This window comes from Ooceraea biroi, chromosome 2 (genome assembly GCF_003672135.1).
Source record: "Ooceraea biroi isolate clonal line C1 chromosome 2, Obir_v5.4, whole genome shotgun sequence".
NCBI classification, from domain to species: Eukaryota; Metazoa; Arthropoda; class Insecta; order Hymenoptera; family Formicidae; genus Ooceraea; species Ooceraea biroi.
In genome coordinates, this window is record NC_039507.1 from 14,021,271 (window position 1) to 14,033,471 (window position 12,201).

The 12,201-nt window shown below is 37.8% G+C and overlaps 1 protein-coding gene across 25 annotated transcripts in view; it reads right to left on the reverse strand.

The window, feature by feature from the left end:
* The window catches only part of LOC105279165 (myosin-11), a 262,296-nt gene that overhangs the window by 135,765 nt on the left and 114,330 nt on the right, over nt 1-12,201 (reverse strand). For all 25 annotated transcript variants that reach the window (XR_003407559.1, XM_026975501.1, XM_026975505.1 and 22 more), the window contains one exon: nt 5,331-5,496. Coding sequence is in view for 24 of the 25 variants with exons in the window: in XM_026975501.1 (XP_026831302.1) it covers nt 5,331-5,496 (166 nt within the window). In the remaining variant the exon portion in view is untranslated. The remainder of the gene's footprint in view (nt 1-5,330; nt 5,497-12,201) is intronic.

Genomic DNA, 12,201 nt, shown 5'->3' on the forward strand with positions numbered 1-12,201 from the left:
CTTGGCGTAAATATTTTTTCTTTTTTTAAAAAGGTTTTTGTAGGGATCTCACTCCTTTTTGTACATTTTATTATTAATTATTAACAGATTGACAGTTATTAATAGATTATTATTTTTCTAAAAAAATATGTATGCACCCTTAGCATTTCGAGGCCAATGACATGTCTCAACTTTTACATCATTTACGGAAATCCATTTTGTACCCTTAGCTCGCAACATGTTCGTGTAATATCCATTGTTAACATTTTCACCATGATAAAAAATAGCACTGTTAACTTTAAAATAGTTAGATAAAATAAGTACTTCTAGCTACATCTAGGTACTTCTAAATACTTCTAGGTACTTGGTTAGTTAACTATTGATTACATATTTAGTTTTGATTTTTCTAAATATTTTTTTAAACTTTTTGTTGCGTACAAGGTGGGATTTTTTATGTACTTGGCGTACATTTTTGCCTTTGTGAGGTTCTTTTAGTGGGATCTCATTGCTTTTTGTAAATTTTATAAATTTTGAAATATCTCGAATCTGCTTGCGCAGTCTTCTTTAGAATCGTTTGCAGTTGTTTCGTTTCGTTTGTAGTTGAACCGAGATATCGCAACAAAAGTTAGCAATTTTTTATTTAAACAAATGTTAATAACTTTTGACAGTTCAACTACAAACGAAACAACTAGAAACGATTCTGAAAATGATAGCGCAAGCGGATTCGCGATATCGTAACAAATGGCATGGTGCGAAATCAATGCTTAGCAACTATTCGCCGTGCACCACAATTCAGGTATCCATCCAATCAGCAGTTGCTACAGTCCTGCCGCGTCTGAATCCTTCTCTTAGATCTAACTGAGCCCGATGTCCGCCGTTTGCGAACACGAGACAGTCCGTGGTAACTGAACCCAATGTTCGCCGTTCGCAAATATGAGACAGTCCGTAATGGTGCGGAATCAATTGCTTAGCAACTATTTGCCGTGTACCACAATCCAGGGTTTCATCCGATCAGCAGCTGCTACTGTCCTGCCGCGTCTGAACCCTTCTCTTAGGTCTTCGACCTCGTACCTGTCGTTTATAAGAACCTTTCGCACTCGAAAAGACCCCTTGAACTTAGGATTCAATTTTCTGCTTGAGCCAGTTGCTGGCTCGCTTGTGATCTGCACCAGAACCAGATAAATTCCATACCCAAGGCTCGTTTTTCTTAGTCAGTCTTATCAATGGCTCGGCTATCGTTGCGAAGTCCTTGACGAATCTTCGGAAGTAACCAGCCAGCCTTAGGAATTAGCGTACTTGCTTCACAGATCGTGGAGCCTCCATATGCAATACCGCATTGATCTTATTCTTTCCAGGTCTGACTCCCTGCTCACTAATCTCTCTACCTAAATAATCTATTGTCTCAACAAAGAATGAACATTTTTGCATTTTAAGGGTTAAATGATATTCTCGAAATACTTCGAGCACCTGTCGTAGTCGGATTATTCCTTCTTCTATCGTCTTAAACGGAATAATTACATCATCTAAATATGGGAACGCCACAGAGTTTCTTAATTCTCCCAACACTTTGTCCATAAGTTGTTGAAACAGGGCCGGCCCGTTGGTCAACCCGAATGGCATACGTAAAAATTCGTAGTGACCCTTTGGGGTCACGAACGCCGTTTTCTTAATGGAACCGACTGCTACTGGTATTTGATAATAGCCAGATGCTAAGTCGAGTCCTATGAAATACTTGTTACCGCCTAGGTTATCTATCTGTTCTTCAATTAACGGCATCGGATATTTGTTCTTAACTGTGATCGCATTTAGCTTCCGGAAATCTACGCACATACGATACTCGCCGTTCTTTTTCTTTACGAGCAAGATGGGACTAGCGTATGGCGAACTCGACTCTCGAATAATATCGTTTTCTAACAATTCCTGAATAATATTTCGCAGTATCTGCTTCTCTGACACGGCTAAACGATACGGACGGTAAACTATTGGCACGTCAGATGTGCACTGTATACTCAACGCGACAGCGTCGGTTTTGCCTAATTCTTTCATAGTAAATGAAATACAATCACGATATTTCTCAAGCAACTTCGCACACTTTTGCTTTGCGTCCTCATCGACGTTACCCATGTGCATTGCTTCCGTCGTTAGTACATCAACACAATTAACCTCGAATGTACGTTCTATTTTCTCGTCAACCGTAGCTACTTGCTTCAACAGCAATTCGTTTTTCTTTTTAATAACCACAACGTGTTCCTGTTCTAGAAAATCTCGTCCGATAACCACGTCATAAATAAGAAGATCGTCCGGCATCACAACAGCTTTAACGCACGCGACTGCTTCCATAATTCTAATTTCGCACGACGTAGTCTTGTTACTGGCCACCGTTTGCCTGGCAAATCCTTTCAATACCAACTCTGCTGTTGTATGCACATTTATATTGTATTTATTAACAACTGACGCTTGCAGCAAGGTGCAAGCGCTTCCTGTGTCTATTAACCCTTTTACCTTATGTCCGTTAACATGCACCGTGACTACGTACATGCTCGTCGTATGATTCGATTTCTCGACCGTGTTCACGTCTTTCTTAAATGGGCACTTATCATTACAATGTCCTAACCGCTTGCATTTATCGCACTCTACGCGCGGCTTTCGACATTTCCTAGCAATATGGCCCGCCTTACCGCAATTAAAACACTCTATTTGTGCGTGTTTAGCTTTTGCGTCACTAACCTCACTAGCCGACGCCGTGTCTTCCTCGTTTACGGTCTGCGATTTTTCCCGACGCGAGGAACTCGAAACCCGCTCACGTTTGTGATCCGTCGTAACTTTACTTTTCGCGCTTTTTGACACCACATTATCCAATTCCGTCATAAATGCATACAAAGCGTTCGCATCTGCATGCTGTGCAGCACGCACCGTTCTCGCAACAATTGGATCCGTAATCCCGCCGATTACCGCGTCAATAAGATATTTATCGGGTATTCGAACATTTAACTTACGTAACTTGTTCAATTTCTGGAAGCAATAATCTCCCAGCGCTTGACCTGGCACGCTTCCGTACAGTGCCGCCTCTTTTAGTAATTTAGCAAAAGGAATGGACTTACGAAAATGCTGTAATAACAACTCTTTTGTTTCCGTCCACGAAATGGCCACGTTTTGACGAGTATCATACTATTGCCGTGCGTGACCTTTCAAGCGATTAGGAATCAAACGCATGATCGTACGTTTATTCCAGCCGTACTGCTCAACCAATTCGTCCACATGCTCGATCCACCTCTCAATTACCAGGTCATCCTTCGATGGATCAAACAATGGTATCATTTTTTCGTCACCTTTCTGCATGCACGAACTTCTCATGTGCGATCGTTGATCCAAACTTTCTACCATGCGTTCCAATCGCTCGAAACGCTCGTCTCTTCGTTCCCTCTCATCGTTCGTTGTCGACGACGAAGAACGTCGTCGTCTTTTCTCCGTCGCCTCGCCATGATGCGATCTGTTACGCGAACGATGGCGACCCATGCTCGTACGTACACGTCGTTAGGTTAGCCGACCAACAAGGCACGTATAGCAAATCCCACTTCTGATATGTAAGATAATTTGATCTTACGGTTGTCTACAGGTACGAAATACAACATCGTGATATTCGTTTACTACTTATATTTGACTCTTTATAATGACGCAACAATATACGTCCTTTGTCAGACGGTCGACTCGAACGATTACACCTCAATCGTCGTCTCGCGGACGAGCGCGTCTTTGTATGTTCATTGTTTTATGCGCGCGCCTTGCGGCGTGCCCCTGGTACGTCGTCACCTCACGTGATGGCGCTGATTTTCGATATCACGGTCGGCAGCGGCTAGATATATAGGCCTATTTTCCTACAGTAAGTTGTAATCTTGTACTTGATTTTAATATTTTTCTTAATTTGTGTATCAACTTGTTATTTATTTTTCCAGAAAGTAACATTGTTATTGTTTTTCTTGCACTTGAAAAGGGCCGGAATCTCGGCTGAAACGTTGTGCTATAATAAACATTTGCCAGTGTGGTCAATAGAATACTGTGTTGTTATATTATTTCCTGGCGATTTAACGATTATTAATTTTTAAATAAGGCTTTAGTTTCTGAGATATTTTAATCGAAAGTTTGGATGACGTGAAATTCCGGATAAGCTACTTGGTAGCGCGCAACGTCTATGCAGTGGCTCTCATTGCTCGGAACCTTGTTCTTTATGTACTCGGCGTCGCGACGCTACCGCATCGCTTGATCGAGTGAGTCCCGATTGCGCACATTACTCATCGGACACGAAAATATTTTCCGATCGGACACAGTTTCGATCGGACACAGTTTCAATCGGACACAGTTTCAATCGGACACATTTCCGATCGGACACAGTTTCGATCGGACACAGTTTCAATCGGACACAGTTCCGATCGGACACAGATTCTATCGGACACACCCACCAGCTGCATTACCCGCCCCACACTAACACTGTCGAATAATTGGTACGATTCTGCATTGGTTCAACGACGTGAAAAGTCAAAAACATAGACCTCCTTGAACCCATGTGAAATCGTACTGATGATTCGACAGTATTCGCGTGAGGCGGGTAATGCAGGTGGAGGGGCTTCGCCTTCGGCGAACCCCTCCACCTGCACCCCCGCCGGAAAAAATATAAATAAACTTCAGGCGGGCTACCCCGCCCGAGGTGGACCCCGATTGGCGTGGAATGTCCAAGACACGGACCCCGTCGAAGTCATGCGGAATCATTTACTAATCATTAAACATATTTTGGTAATAAATGTGTCCGATCGAAACTGTGTCTGATAGAGAATGTGTCCGATGGAAACTGTGTCCGATCGGAACTGTGTCCGATCGAATCTGTGTCCGATCGAAAATGTGTCCGATCGGAAATGTGTCCAATCGAAACTGTGTCTGATCGAAAATGTGTCCGATCGAAACTGTGTCTGATCGAAACTGTGTCCGATCGAAAATTTCTTCGTATCCGATGATTAATGTGCGCAATCAGGACAATCCCGCTTGATCTAGACATATTATTGAAAAGGAAAGATTAGAGAGCGGTGATTAGGCAGGTGAGTGGGGGTAGTTTAGGATGGTATTAGATAGTTTTTTTTGTGGTATAGTTCTTGTATATTGTATGTGATATTGTATTGCGATTTATATATTATTGTATAGTTAATGTAGTGAGACGATTTTAGATTTAGTAGTGGAAATATGTAATAGCTACTGCAGCTAATAAAGAGTCTCTCTCTCTCTCTCTCTCTCATCCATTGTGTTATTAATTTACATCTTGTAAAGAATCAATCTCCATATAATTTATAATTGATTTAACTTACTTAGCCAGTTTACTGAGGATACTAGGTGATCGTTTAACGGCAATTTGTGACGGCGATTTCTCGATTTCATTAGTGCTCTCTGTGCTAGCCTTTTCAAAGACTTCAAAGCGTGACTTCACATTCAAGCTCAAAAGCTCCTCGAGTCCCAGATCAGGCTTGTCAGAAGCTGAAAATCAGAAACAGGTTACCTCCTTATTGTCCCTTTATGGCGTCTATGATGTCAAATCGTTATTCAAACATTGTGAGCACACTTTCTCCAAATATGTTAGATTGTTACTTATGAACGATGTTTTGCGGGAAGATCAAAATAGCGACAAGAAGTTACAAAGAATGTTAAAAGAATAAAGGAGAAAATTTCATTAAAATACGCATGTTTATATCGCGAAAAAAGAAAGTATGATTGTCTGGACATGACAACGTAATTGAACATTGCCCAACATTGGCGAATTTATTATATTTAAACATCGATCATTTAATGGCTGATATAAACTTTTCACGTTACTGTCGATATCGGATTCATAATGGAGATATTTTATTCAATCATTCACTTCGTTCGCATATGTACAGAGTGTTTCATTTTAATTAGAACAGGCAATATCTAGAAATCACAAGATTTTAGAAGAAAATGTTTCATATAAAAGTTTCATAGCCTTGAAGGAGACATAAAATGGTGCCATTGATTTGATCTTGAATAATCGTTTGAAGACCTTTAAGTTTTTAAATAAAAAAATCTTCATTTTTCATTGCACATTTTTGCAGCCTATGTCGAGAATTTTACAAATCAATATAATTAAGTATTTTTTTGCGTTAAGTACTTTCCAACTTATAAGACTTGAAGTTTACAGTACCGCACATTACCAAAGGCGTTCCGCGTGGAGATTGCGCAGTCGGATTTACACCTCTGTAAATCCCAACGGATGATGCAAAACAATTGTTTTTTAAGAGACCGTTCTGAAGGATTGAACTTGCGACTGCGTCACTCTTCTTTAATTGGAACGAAGATCATAAAAATTTCAGAACATACTTTTATCGATGAATACGATACTAATGGTATCATCGATGCAAATAATATCTGATCTAAACTAATTTGACCTCCCTAAAATATTTTCTGGGATTCTCGAAGACGTCGTCTACCGCAGACGACCAACAACAACAGTTGACATGATGAATATCGTGGCCGCCTGCAGAATTTCTGCACATACCTTGCAGAATACAGTGGCAAATTTTTAACAGAGTTCAACTCTGTATCGAGCAGAACGGCAATAATTTCAAACATTTACTATAAGGTATGCGTTTAGAGAACAGTTTGGAGCCAAAAACTACCGCGGAAATGACGAGCCATGAGATCTGCGTCTCCATCTGCGTACGAGCGCAGCGCAGTGCGCGCGCGCGCACGCACACACACACACACACACACACACACACACACACAAAACAAAGGTGTAAATCCAACTGTGCAACCTCCATGTGATATACCTTAGGTAATACTGATGTCGGCGGTTTTTTAAACTTCTAGTCTTATAATTCGAAAAGTACTTAACGAAACAATACGAAAAAATACTTAATTATAGTACTTTGGAAACCTCTCGAGGTAACAAGCTACAAATATATCCACTGAAAAATAGGGATTTCTATCCATTTAAGAAATTAAAGGTGAGCTTCACGTGATCTTCAAATGATCATCCAAGATCAAATCAATTTATGTCCTACTACCATTTTATGACCCCTCCAAGCCAGAAAACTTTTGTACGAAACATTTTTTTTTTTAAATTCCGTGATTTCCAAATATTTGCCTGTTCTAATTAAAATGGGATACCCTGTATATTCGAATTATTGATAGTATCACATATATCGTAATAAAATAAAAATTCAGGCATAGAATGGAAAAATTATAGTAATATTTATTTCTCTTTCTTTTAGTTTAAAAATAATTTTGGTAAATCTTTAGATTAGGGACGATCTCATCGATTTCAGTGACCTTGACATATATTGTCGAGGACTCTGATTAAGTTGCAAAAAGTTTTAACCGTCACTCGTTGTTTATTAAAAAGTTATTAACAAAATAAGTCCAATAGTTATGCATGGATTTTCAATGTTTCACGTGAAGCGAGATACACTGTTTACTACTTTCAGTGCGAATCTCCTGACCTTCTTTATTTACATTCTTTCATATTCGGTTTATTTTCTCGTAGTGTCTCAGTCATCTTTCATTAGTCATTGTTGAAAGTTTGCATACCACGATCTAAAATAAAACTTTACAAGAGAATATGTGATGATAAAAACAAACTTATTAATTCCGCATGGGTTCGACGAGGTTCGTGTCTTTTTTTCACGCTCATTCAGACATTCCACTCCAATCAACCACGGATGACGTAGTCCCCCTGGAGTTTGTTTATATTTTTTTCGGCGGGGGTGCAGGTAGAGGGCGCAGCCCTGCATTACCCGCTCCACGCAGACTATCAAATCATCGGTATGATTCCGCATGGGTTCAATGAGGTCTGTGTCTTAGACATTGCGTAAGTACGAGAGAGGAGGGAAGGACTTCGCTTTACGTGGAAAGTCGAAAACATAGACCTCGTTGAACCCATGTGGAATCGTGCCGATGACTCGACAGTCTTTGCGTGGACGGTTTCGTCCCTTCATCTGCATCCCCGAAAAAAATAAACTAACTCCAGGAGAACTACTCCGCCCGCGGTGGACCCCGATTGGCGTAGAATGTCTATGACACGAACCTTGTCAAACCCATGCGGAATCATATCGATGATTCAACAGTGCAAAATTATTAAACGTTTTTTGTTAATAACGTTTTAACAAACAAGGAGCGACGGCTAAAATCTTTTGAATGTTGTTCAGGGTCATGTCCTTGACAATATATGTCATTGAAATCGGTGAGGTCGCCCCTAATCTAAAGATTTACCATAACTTTGGTAGCCATTATAGTACATAATCTTTTTGTACAATTGTGTTGTATATGATTCTTGTACGTGCCCGTCAATGAATCGATGGGTCGTGCAGTAGCCTTGACTTATCGGCCTGATGTATCCGCAGAGTCGATAAGATCGATAATGATAAACGAAGATATAATAATAATCCATGCATTTCTAAATTAGAGAGAGAAGAAAGAAGGGAGGAACAAATAAAAAATTAGTTATATATTATTTTTCTTATTATTCTATATTACTGCTAATGTGTTCTTTCCGATGCGCTTTTCCAAAGTGTGCGCGCGTTTATCATTATCAATTTTATCGACTCTACGGGTAAATCAGGCCGATAAGTTAGGGCTACTGCATGACCCATCGATTCATTGACGAGCACTGAGATACCTACATCTAGCAGTAAATTTTTCAAATATGTTATAATCTAATAATTCAGAATACGCAATAAAAGACATATATACAAACAAAGTAATATTAAAATTATTAAGTTAGTAATGTCTTTCTTTGTATGTGATCTACAATCTATGATCAAGTTTATTCAGAAAGTTTAGTTGGCAGGCCTTGTATATAGTTTTCTTGTTCTGATTTTTGTATTCTTTAAGTTAGATAGTGTATTATATAAACAGCACATTTATTTTGTACAAATTAAGTAATAATCGAATATATTAGTTTGAAATAAGCAAGTCGCGCTTAATTATATTATATTATATTATATTATCATCGGTGAATCCCAATATCCAACACAAATATAATTCAAACATAATTGTGCATATAAATATAAAAACGATTATGTATTAAAATGAGATATAATAAAATATTTAAACAATATTAAAAAAATTTAAACAATATTATATAATTAATCAAACAATGTTTAGCACATTTCATGTAAAAGATGAAATTAATTTCAACATTATGAGATTATAACTATTTTGTAATTATAATAAATACAATAAAACTCTAATACAAAATGTATTTATCATATATATTATGCTTCCAATAAAACATGTCAAATAATAACATTCAGCATAATACTCTATGTGCTATATTTAGTTTCCCAAATCCAGATTAAGGAAGTCAACTGCTCAATGATCTTGACATTGGTATATATTCTTGAAATATTCTTACTGACAAGTAACACTACCCAAGTGCCACTCGCCGATTTTCTTGAAACTTTGCACACACGTAGTACATCAAAAACCATTAGACACGTGTCTTTTTATTTGTGCTAACAACGCATTTTAAGGTTAGAAAACGCATTCGAAAATTTAACACTCTATAGCACAATGATAACTAACGCTACTCCTGAGCGTTATTCTCTTACAGCTTTTACGACATTACTCTATTATGATTTCATTGTCTGAATATTTGGCATCAATTTTACGAGATTCGAAATGGCAGATTCAAAATCGCGGACCGAAATCGCAGAATTTTCAAAAATTTTATTTAAAGTCAGTTTTGAAGAAGTGTTTTAGACCCGTGATTACGATTTTGGTAACAGTTATATCAATCTAGAGGAATTTTGTCAAACTACTATTAACATTGTAAACAGTGACCTCGAAAACCACCACAAAAATGGTTTTTGAAACTAATTTAAAACAATTGGAATTTGGGTCCACCATTTTGGATGCACCATATTGAATTTGCCATTTTTCATCCACCACCCCTAGATTGATATAACTGTTACCAAAATCGTAATAACGGGTCTAAAACACTTCTTCGAAACTGACTTTAAATAAAAGTTTTGAAAATTCTGCGATTCGGTCCGCGATTTTGAATCTGCCATTCCGAATCTCGTAAAATTAATGCCAAACATTCAGACAATGAAATCATAATAGAATAATGTCGTAAAAGCTGTAAGAGAATAACGCTCAGGAGTAGCGTTAGTTACCATTATGCTATAGAGTGTTAAAGGAGGATGTTAAAAAAGTGCCGATTTCTGCCCAAAAAGGTGTAAGTAAAAGGGATAGTAGTTTTTTATAGATTTTGACCTCCTAAATACGATAAAACAATTGAAAAGTGTGTGGGCGTTAGGGAACACCTTGAAAATTGAGTTTGAAGATGATATATTCAGAAATTCGGATGATGTATGCCGCAGTGCTCGGAATTAGTTGCCCTTTTCGGGCCGATTTCAGAAGCGACGCCTATCATTCCCCCACTACCGCTCGACGCGCGACGGCCGAGCCGCCGAACGCTGTGTCTCAGGGGCGCCACTATATGAGATATACGCTGAGAGCATTATCCCAGCGCCCTTTCGTCCAGTCATTACAATTTTTCTAGCTAAATAGGTTTTACTTTCACAATGAAAAGTGAAGTACTAAATTTTCAATTATTAATGTAGTATACACACACACAGTAAGAATTTTACAGTACACATTAATAATAAATTAATAATTGAAAATTTAGTATTTACTTACTTATTAAAAGTAAAACTTAATTAGTAAGAAAAATTTTAATGATAATAATTGAACGAAAAGACGCTAAGACTATGCTCGCAGCATACACCTTATACATGTATTACAAATATATTATACACATATGCATATATTATATAATATATGATTATTATATATTGTTACAAATATATTATATATGTGCGTGTGTGTATGCATATGTGTATAATATGTTTGTAATACATGTATAAGATGTATGCTGCGAGCATAATCTTAGCGTCTTTTCGTTCAATTATTACCATTAAATTTTTTCTTACTAATTAATTTTTACTTTTAATAAGTAAGTAAATACTAAATTTTCAATTATTAACTTATTATTAATGTGTACTGTAAAATTCTTACTGTGTGTGTGTATACTACATTAATAATTGAAAATTTAGTACTTCACTTTTCATTGTGAAAGTAAAACCTATTTAGCTAGAAAAATTGTAATGACTGGACGAAAGGGCGCTGGGATAATGCTCTCAGCGTATATCTCATATAGTGGCGCCCCTGAGACACAGCGTTCGGCGGCTCGGCCGTCGCGCGTCGAGCGGTAGTGGGGGAATGATAGGCGTCGCTTCTGAAATCGGCCCGAAAAGGGCAACTAATTCCGAGCATTGAATGTATGGAGTCACAACAAAATACGTCCGTATGAGTATTTTGAGGAAAGGGGACGGGGGAAAAGGAGATGTGTTTGTAATAATCAGTAATCAGTGATCAGTGAAAATACAAAACAAAAAAAATAGAAAATGGACCCAACATCTCGTCGCATCCTCCTTGCGGGTTCGGCAGAGAATGAAATTATCCCTTCTTTCCCCACACTCAGTTACTTACGCTTTCGCTCACAAATGCACACAAAACATATTTTTATTTTCCTCTGCCTCCTTCCTCCCAAAAAACTCACACGGACGTATTTTGTCGTGGCTCCATATATCATCCGAATTTCTAAATATACCATGTTTAAACGCAATTTTCAAGGTGTTCCCTAACGCTCACGCACTTTTCAATTATTTTATAGTATTCAGGAGGTCCAAATCTATAAAAAACACTATCCCTTTTACTTACACCTTTTTGAGCAGAAATCGACACTTTTTTTAACATCCTCCTTTTCGAATGCGTTTTCTAACCTTAAAATGCGTTGTTAGCACAAATAAAAAGACAGGTGTCTAATGTTTTTCGATGTACTACATGTGTGCAAAGTTTCAAGAAAATTGGCGAGTGGCACTTGGGTAGTGTTACTTGTGAGAGTACCTTCAAAAAGTTTGAGGCGTCGTTCTTGATTAAAGAGTTATTAACACCTTAATGTACTAGCCTGAATCATCTCAGACAGCACCTTGTTTACATTACAATGATGCACATTAATTCGCGCATAAAATATAATTACATTAAATTTATTTATGTATACATATCTAATATACATATCCAATGAGTATACATGCGGTTCGTCAGGAATGTTTAGTTTTATTTATTTTGTTATCAACAATTATCCGCAATAACATACGA